General features: G+C 39.0%; 2 protein-coding genes across 16 annotated transcripts in view; one reads left to right on the forward strand and one right to left on the reverse strand.

Moving 5' to 3' along the window:
* Positions 1-11,871, reverse strand: part of CEP57 (centrosomal protein 57) — a 39,775-nt gene extending 27,904 nt beyond the window's left edge. Inside the window, exon 1 of the mRNA XM_059185938.1 lies at positions 11,361-11,871. Within this exon, the coding sequence (XP_059041921.1) occupies positions 11,361-11,405 (45 nt within the window). The 5' untranslated portion in view covers positions 11,406-11,871. The remainder of the gene's footprint in view (positions 1-11,360) is intronic.
* Positions 11,872-12,299: 428 nt separating this feature from the next.
* FAM76B (family with sequence similarity 76 member B) overlaps positions 12,300-19,497 on the forward strand; it is a 33,368-nt gene continuing 26,170 nt past the window's right edge. For all 15 annotated transcript variants that reach the window (XM_059186050.1, XM_059186004.1, XM_059186020.1 and 12 more), the window contains exons 1-5: positions 12,300-12,722; positions 13,546-13,610; positions 14,455-14,509; positions 15,606-15,761; positions 17,560-17,759. In XM_059186050.1, coding sequence (XP_059042033.1) covers positions 12,636-12,722; positions 13,546-13,610; positions 14,455-14,509; positions 15,606-15,761; positions 17,560-17,759 — 563 coding nt within the window. In that variant the 5' untranslated portion in view covers positions 12,300-12,635. The remainder of the gene's footprint in view (positions 12,723-13,545; positions 13,611-14,454; positions 14,510-15,605; positions 15,762-17,559; positions 17,760-19,497) is intronic.

Below are 19,497 nucleotides of genomic sequence, written 5' to 3' on the forward strand. Positions count from 1 at the left end.
TCTTTCAAATAACCACAGCAAAATCAGTTCTCAACTCTTACCTTTGGAGAACTAAACTAGACAGCACAGAACAATCTATGTCCAGAAAAGCAGAAAGGGACAGTATAATAGTGTACTGTACTTTACTGTACATAAAGAACAATAATGGTAAACAACCTCCTGGAATAAACGAAGGCAATCAAGAAAACCACACAGTATCTAAATCTTATTAAAAATCAAAGACTGTTTCCATGTAAAACCATATAATTTTCCAATTGATTTAAGAAAGCAAATACAAAACTAAATTATGGCTATGAAAACTAAAGAAGAGAGTAAAGACTTAGAAAAGACAGAGGTAAGTCTGAACGTGGTACTCAAGTAAACTGATGTTAAATCAATAGCAAAAAGTGTGTTCACATGCAACAGGACTGAGCTGACATTTATCAAATTTTTGGCAAACTGACATCAGGTTTTTGGAGGTGGCCAGAAAACAGGGTGAATTTTCAATTCTTAAAATATATTATACTGCCAAAGCTCTTACAAAGCACCATGAATTATCACTTAGCTTAATTTCAAATATGATTCTTCCCAGAGAACCTTAGATTTTCATACAACCTACTAGAATCCTATCATTTAACAGCTACCATTCAAAGTAACTGGACAGGAAGTATTCCTTATCAATATATATGTATGAACATAAAATGCCTGCAAATTTACCTAAGATTTTGAAAACAATTTTTATTAGAATTACTGAATACTGTACAGATACTAACAGGACTATGCATAAATAATTTACCTTCGAAAAACCCAAATCAAAAAAAGAAAGAAAAAAAAAAAGAAACCATCTTCATTAAATTCACTGCTTGCTAGCTCTTATAAAAACTACCAGTTCAAAATTTATCCTTTCTGAAACATTTTTCCAAAGCCAACAGGTACAATGAAAAGATGCTCAACATTCATTAGTCATTAGGAAAATGCAAATTAAAACCACAATGAAAGGGGCGCCTGGGTGGCTCAGCTGGTTAAATGCCTGCTTTCTGGCTCAGGTCATGATCTCAGAATCCTGGGATCCTGCCCCACATTGGGCTCTCTGCTCAGCGGGGAGCCTGCTTTTCCCTCTCCCTCTACCCATCATTCCCCCTGCTTGTAGGCACTCTCTCTCTCTGTTAAATAGGTAAATTTTTTAAAAATTGCTTTAAAACCACAATGAGAGATCTCACACCTGTTGAGACTGACCACCATCATAAAGACAAAAGATTACAAAAGCTGTCATAGATACAGAGAAAAAGGAACCTTTTGTGCACTGTTTGTGGAACTGTAAACTGATAGAGCCACTACAGAAAACAGTATGGAGGATCCTCAAAAAATTACTAATAGAACTACGACATAATCCAGCAATGGGTATATATCCAAAAGAAATGAACACTAACTTGAAGAGTTATTAGCATCTCCATGTTCAGATCATAGCAGCATTACTTATAAGAGCCAAGACATGGAAGCAATGTGTGTCTGTTGATGGAGGAATGGGTAAAGAAGTTGTGACATATACAATGGAGAATTATTCAGCCATTAAAACACACACACACACACACACACACACACACACAGAAAATCCCACCATTTACAAAAGCACAGCTGGACCCTGAAGGCATTATATTAAATGAAGTCACCGTATGAACTCAATCATATGTGGAATCTAAAACAAAAAACCATACTCTATGGAAAAAAATCACACTGGTGGTTACAGAGTTAAAAAATGGGGGAAAAGGGGAGCTGGAGGAAGGTGGTCAAAAGATACAAACTTCCAGTTATAAAATAAATAGTAAGGATGCAATGTACAACATGACAACTACAGCCAACACTACTATATGATATAGAGGGGTTGTGAAGGCAGGATATCCTACAAGTTTTCATCATAAGGAAAAAAGTTCTTTTCTTTGTATTCATATGAGAAGATGAATGTTAGCTAAACCGATTTTGGTAACCGATTCACAATATATGTAAATCAAACCATCATGCTGTATGCCTTAAATCTGGATGGTGATATATGTCAATTATTTCTCAATAAAACTGGGCAAGGGGAGAGATTTATCTTTCAACAAAATTTGTCACATATATATCACCAAAATATTGCTTAGGTTGAGTCAGCAGACAAATGATGAAACTTTATGTTAAAATCTAAGCATACTATTTAAAAAAAAAAAAAAAAAGCTTTTCTAAATGAGTCCATTTTCCAAGTCAGCCATCTCATTTTGAATTTTTGAGTTTAAGCAATGAATGTCATTGTTATTTCAAATGTGTTGATTCAGTGTCTTCATTTGCTACCAGCAGTTTAAATCACAGGAAGAATACATAACTCAAAAGCAAAACAGAAAATAAAATGGCCTGTAAAATTATTTACAAGAACTATTTTGAAATAAAATTAAACCAAGAAATACAAAACTGGCAACTCTTAACATATGCACGCAAATGTATATAATAAAAACAGTAGGGAATAAAATATTGTGTATACATATAGCATTATTCAGCCTTAAGGAGAGAAATCGCATTACATGTGACATAATGGATAAACCTGAGAGGAATTATGCTCGGTGAAATAAGCTAGTCAAAAAAAGAAATACTTTACAATTCTACTTTATTATAATGTGTCCTAAAGTAATCAAACTCATAGAAACTGAAAGTAGAATGTTGGTTACCGGGACTGGGGAGATTGCAAAGTAGCGCTGTTAAATGGACAGAGAGTTCTGTAAGATGAAAAGTCTAAAGATGTTTCACCACAGTATTATTATACTTAACATTACTGAACCATATACTTAAAAATGTTTAAGATGGAAAAGTGGTAGGTAAACACCCAAGAAGAATAATATAGCAAGAAAAAAACAGTATGTGTTAATAGACACGTCTTTCTAAGCGAGAAAAACAATTGGGGATAAGTTGGAAACTTCAGGTAAGAGAAGAACCACAGAAACAATCTAGTATACCCTCCTTGTCTTATAAAAGAGGAAAAGGAGGTTCAAAAGAGTAGACTTGCCTACCCCACTCCCAAGCCAATCTCATCCCCTACAGAATCAGAGGTGGTTAACTGAACAAGTATCTAGTTCTCAAAAGAGAACCACCAGCTTATCTACACCCGTTCATACATTTCACCTTCCCTACGCTGAAACAAGGAATGGGGTTTGTTTAACCAACCTATCTCCTCCTACCTGTTCAAAGCCTTAGTTCCTATAAAACCCCTCCCCTCCTGATGCTATTTCTCTCTACAAGATCTCTCACATTGTCATTAAGGACAAAATAAACAAAAGCTTTCCTGAACTTTAGGACTCTCCTCCAGCTCCTGCCTCATTTCTCTGAGCTTACAACAAAGGCCCTTAAAGTAATTGTTTGTAATTGCTGCAATCTCTTAATCACCCCACCTCTTACCCTCTCTAATCAGACTTGAGTCTTCACCAGTTCACAGAAACAGCTCAGCAAGCTCACCAGGGACTTTTACATTGCTGACTTTGAAGACCTCCCAGAAGCATGTGATACATGTCACTTCATCCCAACACTTTCCTTAGAAGATGGACCACACTCTGGTTTTCCTATCAACACAGGCCTCTTCCTAAGAATCTCCTTGGCTCTCTTCTTTCTCTTTCTAAATGCTGAAGTGCTCCAAAGCTTAGTCCTTCTACTTCTGGTTTTCTTCTACATGAATTCCTTTGATCTCATCAACTTGTAGGGCTTTGAAAAGCCTTTACTTGCTGAGACTTTCAAGTTTAAATATGGAATCCAGAGCTCTCTCGCTCTCAAATTTTATATTCACATTAACCTTACTACTCATTATTTCCACTTGGATGGGCACCTCAAATTTTACATGCCTACAACAAATTCTTGAACTAACTCCCCAAACCTGTTCCTCTCCCAGCATACCACAACAATTGGCACCACTTTGCACCCAGCTAGCTGTTCAGGTCAAAACCCCTAGACGAAGTCATTTCTCCATACATCCCACATCCAATTTTTCATTATATCTTGTTGGGTCTCTGTCTTCAAAATATGTCCAGAAACTCTACAATTTCTCACTAATTCCACTACTAATGCCCTGGTTTACACCACTGTGATCTGTTGTCTGGATTGCATTAATAGCCTCCTAATCACTCCTGTCCATATCCCCTTAGCCTGTCTCCAAGTAGTAGTCATTATGCTTTGTTTTTAAAAAACAAGAATATTAGAGTAATACCCCTAGCTAAAACCCTCCAATAGATTTCCATCACAGAATAAAATCCAAAATTCTCACCATGGTTTACTTATTTGAGTGAGTGAATGCGTGTTAAGAGTGCACGTGCAGGCACACGAACAGGGGAAGGGGCAGAGGGAGAACCTCCAGCAGACACTGTGCACAGCCTGACATGGGGCTCCAATCTCATTACCTGAGATCATGACCTGAGGTGAAATCAAGAGTCAGAAGCTCAACTGACTGAGCCACCCAGATGCCTCCTTACCATGCTTTTTATGGCCCCACGCAGGTATCTGACCTCAGGCTAACTCTGACTTCATTCCCTCCCACTCTTTCTCCACAATCCTCTGTCCCCTCATTATTTCCCAGCTATACTGACCTACTTTTGGATTTCTAAAATGCACAGTACACTTTTTTTTTTCTAAGTTTACCTGCCTGGAAAGCTCCCTTTCTCATGCCACTCAGTCATCTGCTCAAAAGTCTTGTCAATAAGGCTTTCCCTGACAATAGTACCTAAAGTAGCACCATTCTGTCACTCTGTTGCCTTTATTCTTTTTTAAAAATGCTTATCCCTACTTGATATATTTAGTATCTCTATGCCCTGTGGAATTAAAAAAAAAAAAGTTTTTGTCTTTGGTTCCTAACACAGAGATTTAAAAACTCCGGGAATTTCTTAAGTGGTGGCTGTCTTTGTTATACCAAGAGTGGGACCCTCTAGACAGCTTCGGGATGAGAACTAGTAGCCAGAAACCCAACCAAGTGACTAGCATTAGAAATTTCAGCCCCACACCCTGACCTCAGAAGGGAGGGGCTGGAGATTGAGTTCAATTAATAATGGCCAATGACTGACTAAATTTTAAGTACATGATTTATATACTAATAAAAACTCCTGAACAATGAGGTCTCAGGAGCATCCAGAGTGGTCATGGAAGCCCCTTTATATCTTGCCCTATGTGTCTCTTCCATTTGGCTGTTTCTGAGTTGTATCCTCTATAAAAACAAAACAAAACAAAAAAACCTAACTATAATCATAACTCACTTTCCTGAGTTCTATGAGTCATTTTAGCAAATTAATAAATGTGAGGAACAGGGGTCATGGGAACTCCTTCATTTGTAGTTGACTGGGCAGAAGTGCAAAAACCTATCTTCAGCACACCTGGGACTGAAGTAGGGGCAGTCATGTGGGGGCTAGTCCCTTAACCTATGGGGCCTGAACTTTATCCAGCTACTTAGCAGCAGAACTGAATTGACTGTAGGACACCCAGCTAACACAGGAGAACTGATGCTGGAAAAACATAGTCATTCCCACTGTTTAAGTGGGAATAAAGTTTAAGTTCCAATAAAAACACCTGATAAAGGTATTTAATAAATTTGTTGAGTGAATTCATTATATAATTCCTCTGTAAAACAGGAAAACTTCACTGTCCATAAAACTGAACTATTTTACTCAAGTATATAAATTATAAAATTATATATATTTATAAAATATAAATTACAAAATATAATTTCCTTTATGCCAAACAGAGAGCACAAATATCATAGACAGACTGTGCAGAAAGGATTAACATAGCAGACATGAGACTACTGTACTTAAAGATGTCTGCTTATGAGGTGGTTCTTGGCTGGTATCTGGGAACCTGAATTTTGGGAATGTTCCATGATTGTCAGCAGTCCCCAGGACCAGCCCACGGTTTGGGGATTTGCTAGATGGACTGAAAGGACTCAGCAAATAGTTACACTCATCACTAGGATTTAATATAGCAAAAGGATTCATAAGCAAAATCAGCAAAAGCAAAAGACCCATCGGGGTGAAGTCTGTAAGATACCAGGCACAAGCTTTCAAAATTCCTCTCTAGCTGCTTAAATGATGTGCTTAATTCCTCCAGCAGCTAACAGTGACAATTTTTGTGAAGTGTTTTTTCACCAAGGCTCCTTAGACTCAGTGGCCAAAGTTTTCACTGGGGGCTGTTACATTCCTGACTCCCAGAAAGAAAGCAGGTGTTCAGCATAAGCCACATTGTTTGTACAAACGGTTTAGGCAGAGTGAAGTACTCATCATTTAAAGTTTTATGTTAGTATATGAAATTGTTTCCATTTAAGTCCACAGCTGCCTACCAAGAACTAACCCTGCCAATAGAACTTTCTAAAGATAGCAGATTGATCTGAGATGATAGAAGATTTCAAGTGAATTCTTCTTGCTTTCAGTGCCACATGCCATTCGATCATGGATACCTGAGAACTACTGAAAGGCAAAGGATCTTTCAAGTTGAATTAGGCTCTCCCCATATATATGTTTTATATATATGTACATACGCAAAATAAAAACAACACACACCTCAAACTTGCATGGTACTTTAAAATTCACGTATCCGTTATCTTAGATGATCCTCATAACAATCCTGACAAGAAAGTATCTTCACTTAGAGTTCAGAAAAATGTATTTTTAAGGACCCTGAACATAGAATCTTCGATTTCCAGATTCTACAGAATTTCTATATTCTATATTTTTTCCAAGCACATTCATATTCTCCTGTAGTTATTACAAGAAACCCTGAAGGTAGCAAATATTATTGTCCCCACTGCAGGTGAAAAAAGCAGGTTAAGAAAAGTTAAACCACACACAGCTACTAAGGAGCCGGAGTCTTACTCCTAATCAGTATGCTTTTCCAAGACCCAAAGCATTCAATAAATATTTTTCCAACTAAAATGACAGGATTCTAAGAGGAACTTTCAGGATTAAAGGCAAAATGTTTAATCTGATCAATTTCTTCCCTGGTAACTTTAGCTCCTACTTAAGAACACTTATGATTCAAGTATTTATGGAATATCTCTGTGTATGGCACTGCATTAAGTATGAAAGATGATAAGAAATTTGTATTATTTGCCTTCTTTTCAAATGGAATGTGCAGGAAGAAATGAGCTGGAAGAAATCAGGCACATAAAAACTTAAATACAATTTAGCAAATCATACTCAACAGAAAAAAAATACAGTATGATCAAAATGGGGTCATTCTAGGAATGTTTATGAATGACTGAACATTAGAATATCCATTTTACTTTAATGTGAAAATCCGTATGATCATATGTAAAGTAATCAGTAAAATTCAATACCCAGCCATTATTAAAGAACTATTTTCTTACCGTAGTAAGCAAGTTTACAAAAAAACATGACAACATATTTAATGGTACAAAATTTAAAACATTCCTTTTAAATTCAGGAGCAAGTCAAAGATATTTACAAAGCAACTAGTAAATGTTGTGCTGCATTTCATAGCCTGCATATTAAGATAAGAAAAGGATAATAAACGTTAAGACTGAAAACAAAGAATCAAAATTTCACAGGTTAAGATCATCTAAATAGAAAATACCAAAAAATTCTCAATTATTAGAATTAGAGTTTAGGAAAGATTAAGAAAATTAATATGAAAAATGTACATAACAGTTCTATATATCAGTTAGAAAATGCAACTTATGAAAATATATAAAAAATGAGCTAGAAATAAATTTATTAAATGATGTACAAGACCTGAAATTATAAATTTTATGGAAAAATGTTAATGTTCAAAAAAACTGGAATAACAAGACACAGGCAGAATACTGTCTTAAAGACATTGGTTACTCCCAAATTAAACTAGAAATTCAATGCAGTTTCAATTGAAATTCCAACAGCAGATATAATTTATAATATATAATTTATAATTTCTATTAAAGAACAGTGGAGGACCAAGAATAGCTAACATTTCTCTTGAAGGAACAAGGAAGATAGGCAGGTACTCTCTCAGATCTCTTTAATTCTTAATTTTAAAAAAGGCTACGGGGGGCGCCTGGGTGGCTCAGTGGGTTAAAGCCTCTGCTTTCGGCTCGGGTCATGGTCCCAGGGTTCTGGGATCGAGCCCCGCATCGGGCTCTCTGCTCCATGGGGAGCCTGCTTCCTCCTCTCTCTGCCTGCCTCTCTGCTTACCTGTGATTTCTCTCTGTCAAATAAATAAATAAAATCTTAAAAAAAAAAAAGGCTACGGGATTCGTGTATTTGCTTCTGCATTCACTCTACTGAATATGCTATTTCGGCTGACACAAAAGAAAATCTGGTCTCCCACAAAGTGGCTGGGTAAGGAAGATAACTGTAGACCCTCTTGGGAGGGCTTCAGGGACCCCCAAAGGTCTTCAGACCATGCTTTGAAAACTGCTACTTTAGAGAAATTTTTGCACTTGTAGAACTTCTAAGGATGATCACAAGAGAACTATTTTTGAATGGCTGGCAAACTAGTGATTAACAAAACTGGCTTTGCCATTTACTAGTTGTGTAAACTTGATTTAACCTCTGTGCCTCATCTGGCTCATTTAAAAATGGAAATACTAATTAGTTAATACATGAAAAGCACTTAAAACCATGACTGCCATATAATACTATATATTTTATAATCCCAAAACATAAGCTGGTGGTATGTATGAGAGAAAAGATGCATGAAGAAGCATAAAGGAATTCATTTTATTAATCTCAAAGATAAATCTTTTATATATTTAGTATTAAAAAATCTATGATATATTCATAAAACTTAAGAGGAAAAAAATATGGAGCATATTAATTACAGGGTCTGGTTAAAAAGTCACAGAGACCAGTTAGATTAGTTTATTAAGTCCGAAGTGACGTAAGAGTTCTGACTATGGATAGTGGGAAAATAAAAAAGAACTGACAGGAAAGATACTCCTCTATTTCAATTCTATACTGCCTATACTTCTACTTAATGTCACTGTGCCCAGTCGAAGCTGCTTTCCTGAGGCAGCCACTACTGAAAAGATACATAGCAATCATGTTATATGTTACTGGCTGTTGTTACTCTTCTCGCTGCTGTTGCAAAAAATACCTAAAAAACAAAATGAAACAAAAAAACCTGAATGTATCACCTGCTTCCATCTTACTCACATTTGAGATTTACATAGCAGCTGCTTTCTCAAGAATGCTATTTGTGAATTTACCTGTTAAAAATCCTTACCTAGTAAAAGCATCCCTATTTATTATAGCATGCTCCAAGCTGGGTTTATGAGTGTTGAATAAAAAGGAATTTTTTAATATGAATAGTTAATAAATCCTAAAATCTGAGTATGAGTAGGCTCTGAGTTTATGCTGCAGTTTTCAAAGGATTTTGTGTGTGTGTTATTTTATGATCGGCTATTTGCTAAGCTGAATGTTTTAAATTTTGTTGGAAATGTCAGCCTTATTTATGACAGCACAGTTAAACAGTCTGAGGAGGGTCATTTCTGATATGCTAACAATCTAAATTTAGTCATTTTTGTTTTTAAACTGACTTCCAAGTTAGTTTGATGTAGCAAGTCAAATTAAGAAGATCGTTATACTTTTGATTTCCCAAAGATCCTAAATATTTGAAAAGTGTATTCTTGATATTTAGAATCCAAATAAAGCTGAGCTTAATATATAGAAATATATATGCTTTCCTATTGAACACTCCAGGAAATTTATGATCTGGCTACCTTATGGAATAAGGTTTGACAGCACATCCCAATACCAGTGCTCAGCTAAGTGGACTTGGCAGAGTATAGCTCAATTAACATTTGCAGGAGTACTTCTTGCTCAGTCTCCTCAGTCTCCAAGTGCTAAGTTTTGAAAGCAGTGAAGAGCCTTCTTCTCCCATTAAATTTAATTCATCTCAGCTCCTATATAATCTAAACCATCTACTTAGGGACACTTCCTCCTAACAGTTCCTCTTTTTTTTATTCCCTTTCACTGACCTAATTCCGGAATAAACTCTATGTGCTTCATTCATTCCTTCTTCTCCATCTTCTGACTGCTCTGCAAATTCTACTCCCGTTCTGCAGAAACTCTGAGTTATTTCGGGCCTCATTATCATAAACCTAAAGTCACCAAAAGCTGTAACTGAGGAAAACTGTCTTCCAGAGGTGACTCTGTTCTTAATGCTCCCTAACTTCTTCCCCTTTAGTGTGTAGGACATTAACTTTACCCTGATAGTTCTCTGTTTTCTTCCCTATCGCTCTTTTTTCACGTTTTTACCTACTCCCACAATTCATCTAACCCAACTCTACCACCACACGACTTTTGCTCATTCCTAGTTTCCTGAAAGCTCCTCTTCTCTTGGCATATACCTAGAAATGCCATTGGTGCCTTTTTCTTCTTTTCAGTTCTTGTGACAAGCATTTACAACTCCTTCACCATACAGCTCACCTAGCTGGCTCCATCTTCCCTACCGGGAAACTGTTTCTAGCCTACCAAGAACTGCTAGCCACTCATGCCTAGGTTATTTTAGGACAGCAACACTGATCAATCTGAACTGTGTAACAGCCTGATTACATGCAGTTTCTCCTCAGTGCCGACTCCTTCAGCGCAGGGATTCTACCTCATTCACCTGTGTCATCTTAGATACTCAAAGTATGCAGGCACTCCGCTTTAGCTGGAAAAAAAAAAAGGCTATAATGGCTCTTACTTGAGACTCCTCCCATTTTCTGCAGGATCCCAAAGTGCCGGATCCCCAAATACTAAGCACCGACATTGCAATTCGACAAAATAATAATGACTGAACTGGCTGGGGGCCCTCGGAGAGGCGAAAACCATGTTCAGGTTCAACTGTCCCTGCCGCCTCTCTAGAACTGCACGTACACGTTGCAAAGTAATACCGAAGGGGGAAAGCGCGCGCTCTGGGTACGAGTAAGAACAAAGTCCCTGGGAATACGCGAGGGGAGGCACTGTACGCAATGGAATCAGCACAAGCAGCAACTAGTAAGCGCTTCCCACTGAGGACTATTCAACAGCTGCCAGTTAAGGCAATTCTCGAGCCCACCTGGTCTCGGCAAGTTTCCAAGAGGGGCCGTTACACACACGTGACCAAAGCTGCAATGTTTTCGCAAGGCCAGGGCGTGGGTAGACACCCTAGCGAATCCTGGCAAAGTTCGGTAACCTGCGCCTCTAGGCCGGAAGGTGAATGAACCGGGGAAGGAGGCGGGCCAGGCCTGTTTCGAGGTAAGGGTGCAGCCTCGACTGGGGAACAGGGGGTGTCTGGAGAGCAAGGGGTGACCACGCATCCCCGGCCATTCCCCAGGGTGGGGTGAGACGCTGGGCCCAGAGGCTTTGAAGGGTGAGGAAAAGCAAAGAGGCGCCAGGACCGAGCCCATTCGAACGTCAGCCGCTTCTTACCGAGATCTGAGAACCAGAGGTCGCAGAGACCGATGCTGCCGCCATCTTCCTGCCTACCGAGAGGACCTCCGCAGCCCTGGGGGGGTCCGGGTTCTCGAGCTTTTCTTCAAGATTCGAGAGCCGCCCACCAGGGGCGACCCTAAGCCGAACCCCTGATGGAAGGGGTTGGGGTGTTGGTGCCCGGTGTAGAAACCCCTGCACACACCCCCACAGGGACGCCCACGCTCAGAGCGCACACGGAAAAGGCAACACGTCCTAACGGACGTCTTGAGTAGCCAATCAAAAAAGCGGACGTCTTCCGGTAGTAGGAGCGATTCCGCCTCTTCCCTCGCTGACGTCACAAGGTAGCGCATCGCTGAAGCCGCGGGCGAAGCTAACGCTGCGGGCTACCCCACGGCTCTGAGGGAACTCTACAAAAGGGCGGGCCACATCGAGGAGGAAACGTGGGCCACGGGTTGTGTTGTCTCCAGTGGCAATTGAATAGAATGACTGAAATAATAAAATGCGAAGTTCAAACACTCCATCCGTTCCCCTGGAGTAGACGCCGGAGAGAGCGTCAGCTCGAGTCGGAGACGCCTCTCTAGGTGAAGTACTTAGCTTTTGACCAATAACAAATAGAATCAGGAGGGACTTTAGTGCTATTGGATCAATAGCAGTCAAGGGGGAAAAAAAGTGGAGGCAGAGAGTAAACCTCCACGAACACTTGCCCAATTGGATTGGGGCATTCTCACTGAAACCTAAGACTGGCTGCTACATACAGGCGCTACTGACGCCTTTGGGCGGGGCGAGTTTGAAGCGGATTTCGCGCGCTGAGAGCGTCGGTCCTTCATTGGCCAGCAACTTCCTCCCTTTGTGGGAGCTTCCAGCGTAGTCGGGGTTATGGGTTGGGAGGAGCCACCGAGTGACGCAGTAGCCATCCCAGCCAATCAGAGATGGGGAAGCGAGGCCGAGAAGGAAGCGGATCCACTGCCGCGCAGCTAAACCGTATCGAGCTATCATCTTCGTCTCCCTCCGCCGCTATAGGGGCCTAAGCGGGAGCAGCTGGGACGGCGTCACTGAGAGGGCTGGGGGCGGAAGTGGAGGCGGAGGGAGACGGTACAGACCGCAGGGCCTTGGGCCGTAGCGGCGAGGCTCTGGTGGGCGCGAGGCAGGGGAGGGGGAGGAGGAGGAGCCCGCGGCCCGGGCGGCGGCGGCGGCGGCGGCGGCGGCGCCCGAGTTCCCCGTAGGGCCCCGCCTCAGAGCGGGCGGCGGTGGAGGAGGAGACTGAGGAGCAGGATGGCGGCCTCGGCCCTGTACGCCTGCACCAAGTGTACCCAGCGCTATCCCTTCGAGGAGCTCTCCCAGGGCCAGCAGCTCTGCAAGGTCCGTGGGCGCTGGGCGGCGGGCGGGCGGGGTTTCCTCGGCCGGAGCCCGAGGGAAGCTGGGTGTCCGCTGCGCTGCAGCCCGGCTCTCTTCGTCTGCGCCTTGGGCGCTTGGAGCTCTTTCTTGCCTCCTCACTCGGGACCCCTTTATCGAGGACATGGGCATCAGATGGGAGGGGCCCCTGAGAGAAGACAAGATTCTGCCCTCTTCCAGGCGGCCCAGGAGGGGGCCGGGCCCCACCAACATTCAGGGGTCTCGGGTGGGGCTGAGTGAGGCGGCAGCCACCTGTCTATGCCGCAGAAACCCTGGGGTGGAGATATTTTCATCTCGGTTTTCTGCCTGGACTGTCCTCTCCTTCCACCCGGAGGCAGGGGACGGTTTTTGCACTTTCTTGCTAGGAACCTGAAGCCGCAAAGCTGATGGCATCCTTCTTCCCTGTCCAGGAAAGCGAAGCGACTGGTTTGGGGACAGAATGCTCTATGATTTGGAGCTCCTCCCATCCCATTAAAGCCAGGATGCTGTCTGTGAACAACGGTGCAAAATTTTAAGTAGTTTCGCATTTAACCAACCCTTGAAATCGGCCCTGACAGCTTTCTTAATTTGTAGCATACTCCCCACATCAAGTAAAGACAAAGACACCTATGCCTTCCCTAAGGAAATATGCTGTAATTGGCCACTTATATGATAAATTACTCAATTGTGTACGTTGGGGGACAGGTATTATTGATGTTTTAGGAATTTGACTAGGTTGTGTATTAGTTTTCTACCAGAAAAGTGAAATCGGGGACTTTGAGATAGGTACTAATATATTGTCTTATTACAGGAATGTCGGATTGCGCATCCTATTGTAAAATGTACTTACTGCAGATCAGAATTTCAACAAGAGAGGTTTGTATACTAAACAGTTTTTGATTGTTAAAGACACCGTTGTCTGTAAGGAATACCGGGGGGGGGGGGGGTGGTCATCCCGTATTTGTGGTGAAATATTCTTAAATATGGTTTATTCTCTTAAATTTTAAGTTGTAAACCTTTTATATGTGCTGGGAGAGACTATGTTGATACAAAATTAGTGACTGTTTTACAATTAGACCGGTTTAGTCTTGTGGACTAAAAACGCAGACATAAAGTTACTGTTAAGCTGTAAAAATGACAAAACATTACTGCTGACATGGACCTGAAGAAAGGTCTGTATTGTTACCAAGTATCTTCCAAAGTGAAATCTGGTAACTTGTTACCAGTGGAAGAACAGCACATACTTTTTAATAGGGTGATTTCTTGTTAAGGGATCAGAGAGCTTATAAGAGAGTAGCCTAAGGAGAAGAACAAATCATTTCTTCATAAGTAGATTACTGGCATCATAATAGTGGGGAAGGCCCAGAGGAAGGTTAGGTAGGCACTGAGATATAAGGCTGTGCATAAACCATGGCAAATGTGAAGATTTTGGAACTAGATAGGAAACATTAGGAATTTTTGCCCTTTGGTTTTTGTTTCCTTTACTAAAAGATACACAATTAAAATGTGTAATAACATTTATCATTTATCTAAAGTTAATGAAAGAGGAGAAAATGTGTATAATATGCATCCCTAAGAAGACCCTTAGTCTGTATTAGAGGAAGTTTTAAGAACTACTAAAGCGAATGTCAAATATAAACTGTATTTGCTTTAGTTTGATAGCGTGCTAATTACTTCAGAAAGCTATGTAAATTTGATCTATACTCAATTTCCTTTTCAGCAAAACTAATACAATTTGTAAGAAGTGTGCTCAAAATGTGAAGCAATTTGGCACGGTAAGAATGTTTTACGTTTTTATTTCATGCTATTTTGTTACTAGTCAGTGTTTTTCACAAAATGGACTTTGTAAAAAATATATATGGTTATGTCCTTAAATATTCAAGATATTAAAATATTCCAGGAAAGAAATTTGTTGTAGACTGTCTGATTGGATGGCAATCCAGTCAGAGGATGACAGCGTTTAAAAACAGTACTATTATGTGCATGTTTTGTGTATATTGAATTTCGATGTGAAGTGTATGATTTTATTCTTCAGAGGCTCAAATAAAACAAACTCCTGGTTATGGAACCTCCTTATCTATAAAATTGGCATAATCACACGCCCCCCCCCTCCCCCCCCGCCTTAAGGACCTCTAACAGCTTTTATGTAGTCCTGCAGTTCAGGCACTTATTCTTAAAAGTCAGGACATTATGCTAGTATAATTTTTTTCTCACATGTATACGACAGTCATTATTGGTATAGTACTGTCATGATTGGTCAAAGTTCTGGCCTTAAGGTTCTGTAAAATCCTGAATTATTTTTTGAGTATCAAAGAAAATCAAGGTATGTTTGTTACAGTTTAGGTTAAATATGCTTGTGCCAGTTCTTAAGGTGAAAGCTCATGGGTAATGTATATTCATTTCATCATCAATAACAGTATGTGATAAAAAAAAAAAAGCTGTTCAATGTTTTTTTAATAAATGAAACAGTAATGAGAGTAGCTAGATTATTAAATTAGTTCATGCTCCTAAATACTGGATGCACGAAACTTTTCTATCAGTGTGTACCTTTATTTTCATTCTTTGAGAACTTTTTCACATATAGCTTTTATATAACATATTGTCCGATCATAAATACATTTTTGATGACGTTATATATTTAAGAGAGTTAACAAAAACTTGCATGATTCTAGAAATAAATGTTAGTAAATGAATAGGAACATGAAGAATGTCATTAAATGTGACAGGGTAACATACTTAACAGAAAGCTTTTTATCTCTTTCCTTATTTAGTCCTAGAAATATGTCTGTATACAGGTATATGTTTTATGCAGCAAATTTTTAATTAATTTTTGAATGTTAAAATGTGTTAAAATGTATATCTGCTTTTCAGCCTAAACCTTGTCAGTACTGTAACATAATTGCTGCATTTATTGGTACAAAGTGTCAGCGTTGTACAAATTCAGAAAAAAAATACGGACCACCTCAGACCTGTGAACAGTGCAAACAACAATGTGCTTTTGATCGAAAGGAGGAAGGAAGAAGAAAGGTATTTATATTATGATATCTTCTGGAAATTAAATGAAACACACAGGTTTGGAGTTATTTTAATGACTACACTACCGCTACATGTTGTATCCTTTGAGTCCTTGAAAATGGTTAGATGGAAGTGCAGAAACAGTGCATTTTCTCCATGTTTGCATCATACATAGATTTATGTTGATCAGTTGAGATTATTATATTTTTAAAAAATACTCTGTGATAGCTATGCCATACTATTTGGTTGTCTAACATTTTGTTCAGAAAAATTACTAACTGCTTTTAAATTCTTTCAGCTACTTACCCTTTTGCTCGTTACTTGAAGTCACTGGTGTGAAAAAATACCTGATGGCACATTAACACGTATAATTCAAAGTTAGTCTTGTGCCTTTTGACTTGGGGCTCATGTTTTCAACCATTGTTTGTTTTGCTCTGCCTGCAGTGACTTAAAAAGTATGTATGTACCTGTGGCATTCCTCTGCTGGTCGGCATTCACATAGGCCTCCTGTTTGTCAGTTCTGTTGAGTTGGAGGATGACTGTCTCTTTGAGAAGCTCCCCAGGTTCTTCAGCAGCAGTATATGTACCCTAGTTGTAAGACATGGCCCTCCAGCAGTTCTTGTGTGAATAAGTAGAAGAAAGAAACTTTGTTTTATTTTTTAGGGCTTAGTCTTAATTTTGGAAAGAAGGCTCTTTTCCTTCCTCTTGACACATGTATGGTTGATCTTCATTTATTCGTGGTAGATAGGTTCTATAAAGTAGCTGTGAACACGGAATTAGTGAACATTGAAGTATTGCTTCTAAAGGGGCACTATAGGATTAGATTCTTGCTCTGGTCACAACATGGTAATCATTCGATCAATACTTAATCTTGTTTTGTGCATGTTTCTCTTCAGAGACATCTTATGTAATATAAATTGTTGTTCAGTTCCACTGAAGTCATGGCAAACAGCACTATATGCCTGACGGAACTTACCTGAGATAGTATTTTCTACATAAGGTATATCACAGCTTTTTTGTGCTAAAGAACACTATACATCACTTTAGCAGTACACTTGGGGACCGTTATAAGCAGTGGAATCACCAATAAGAAAGCACAAATGTAGAAAACACGGCACTAAATAGACCGTGAAAAGAACACTTGTTTATGGTGTAAAAGCTGAAAGAAGACCACAGAGTGTCACCTTGTTAAACCTCTGCAGGGAATGTTTGCTGTCCATCTCCAGAAATGTTTTGCTGCCGCATACATGTTCGTGAATGATCATGAAAGCGCTGCAAGTTGATTTAGGGGTTACAGATAAATTTTAGCAAGTAGGTGGTGAATTTGCAAATGGGAAACCTGGGAATAATGAGAATCAAATGTGTATGTTATTCAAGCTCTCCTTATTTCTATAAACTAACAATTTTCACTGTAGTGGGGATTACTTTGTCATTTTAGTAATTACACAGTGACTTAAGAATTCAGGCCGGTGCTTAGGTAAGATTCTTTGAAATATGTCAATTTATGCTTAATTCCCTGTAATAAGAAAATAAACTTTTCTCTCAAAATTAAAAAAAAACCTCAAAATTAATGAAAGTCCATAGATATCCTCACCAATTTTACGACCTACTAGATGAGCATTTTCCCAAGTTTCATGAAAGTCTTTTATTTCCATTTTGTAATGATCTGTGTGTGTGTGTGTATGCATGTGTTTGTGTGAGAGAGCGCGCACATGAGTCTGCGTCTGCGCCAGAAGTTGAATAGTTTATTTTTTACTTAAACTCAGTTTATAGGTACATTGAATCTAATACAAATATTTTCTTTAAAAAGGTTGACGGAAAGTTATTATGCTGGCTCTGTACTTTATCATACAAGAGAGTTTTGCAGAAGACAAAAGAACAAAGGAAGAGCCTGGGATCTTCACATTCAAACTCATCTTCTTCATCTCTTACCGAGAAAGACCAGCATCATTCAAAACATCATCACCACCATCATCACCATCACCATCGTCACAGCAGTAGCCATCACAAGTAAGTACTTCCAAATCATGTTTTCTAAAATCCTCTTGGCATTTAATGCCATGTATTGGTGTTTAACTTTTTGCAAATACTACTTTTGTACAAGTCTAGTTTCTGTTGCACGTGGTAAGCTTCTTGAGTGTTAGGGGCCTTTTCCCTACATTATTCAGTATACAGGCGCACCTTATTTTATCACTTTTTTTTTTTATTGTGCTTCACAGATGCTCGTTTTTTAACAAATTGAAGGGTTGTGATAACCCTGCGTTGAGCAGGTCTGTGGGCACCATTTTTTAAAAGATTATTTATATATTTATTTGACAGAGAGAGAGAGACAGAGATCACAAGTAGGCAGAGAGGCAGGCAGAGAGAGTGGAGGAAGCAGGCTACCTGCTGAGCAGAGAGCCTGATGCAGGACTCAATCCCAGGACCCTTAGGTCATGATGTGAGCTGAAGGCAGCCACTTAACCGATTGAGTCACCCAGCCGCCTCTGCAGGCACTATTTTCCAACAGCATTTACTCACTTCACATTTCTGTATCACATTTTGGTAATTCTCAACAATATTTCAAACTTTTTCTTTATTAAATTTGTTATAGTGATCTGTGATCAGTGATTCATGACTTGCTGAAAGCTCAGATGATATGAGCTTTTTTTTAGCAATAATTTTTTAATTACTTTGTTAAGGTATCTAGTTGTTTTAGGTATAATGCTTTTGTACAGTTTAATAGACTATAGTATAATATAAATATAAGTTAGGTGCACTGGGAAACCAGAAATGTATTTGACTTGCTTTATTGCAGTATTATTTTTATTGCGTTCTCTATAACCCAACCCAAAGTGTCTTTGAGGTAAGCCTGTATAAAATTATACACTTGGAGTTTGTTTAGCTGTTTAGCACAAAATAAAGATAGGACCTTTACGGAATTACGTAAAATTATGATCATATGAAGTAAAAATACAAGTACACCAGAGTTAATACTTCATTGGTTTTATGTTATTAAAGGCCTCAATATTCTTCTTTTGTTTAAATAATAGGTAGGATTTACTTGTAAAAGTTATATTTACAGTTAGAAATACAAATTATAGTCATATGCAGTTATATTTACCAGTGATTAGGGTATATAACTTCAGTGTTTTTGTAGATCATGATAGAAACATTCTAAATTTTGAAGTTTCCGAAAGTGTGAAAAATAATCTTTTAAACTAGCGGTATTTTGCTACTTATTTTAAAATACATAGGCAGGAATTCTATTCAAATATAAACAATTACTTGATTTTTAAAGTGCCTTGGGAGGGAAAAGTTACATAGTGGTAATATGTATGTGATATAAAATTTTTGAATTGTGGTTTTAGTCTTCATGGAAAAATCAAGAATATATTAAACGCAAAATGGACAAAACAGGGACATGATAACCAGTTTTCAGAAGAACTTGTTTTTTTCCCCAAATTTCTCTAATATTTTAGGTAGATAAAACATAATTTCATTTATAGAAAATTGATGCTTATAGTATTTAAGAACAGGTTTTTAGAATATAACGTAGTGCTAATAAGATTTGATTCTACACTATAGGCAAGCACATGTTACGAAGTTTTATTGAGGTACTGATGTTTACTTAGCAATTCTTCCACTTGCCCTACCCTGTAGTACTTTCTGCATGCCGTAGTTGTGGAGTGCATAGTGTCTTCTAATCTAGCTCTTGTGAAGAAATCTTGTAGTGCTTCTTTCAATATCCCAAGGAACAGAAGAACAT

The sequence above is a fragment of the Mustela lutreola genome, chromosome 1 (assembly GCF_030435805.1).
Source record: "Mustela lutreola isolate mMusLut2 chromosome 1, mMusLut2.pri, whole genome shotgun sequence".
NCBI classification, from domain to species: Eukaryota; Metazoa; Chordata; class Mammalia; order Carnivora; family Mustelidae; genus Mustela; species Mustela lutreola.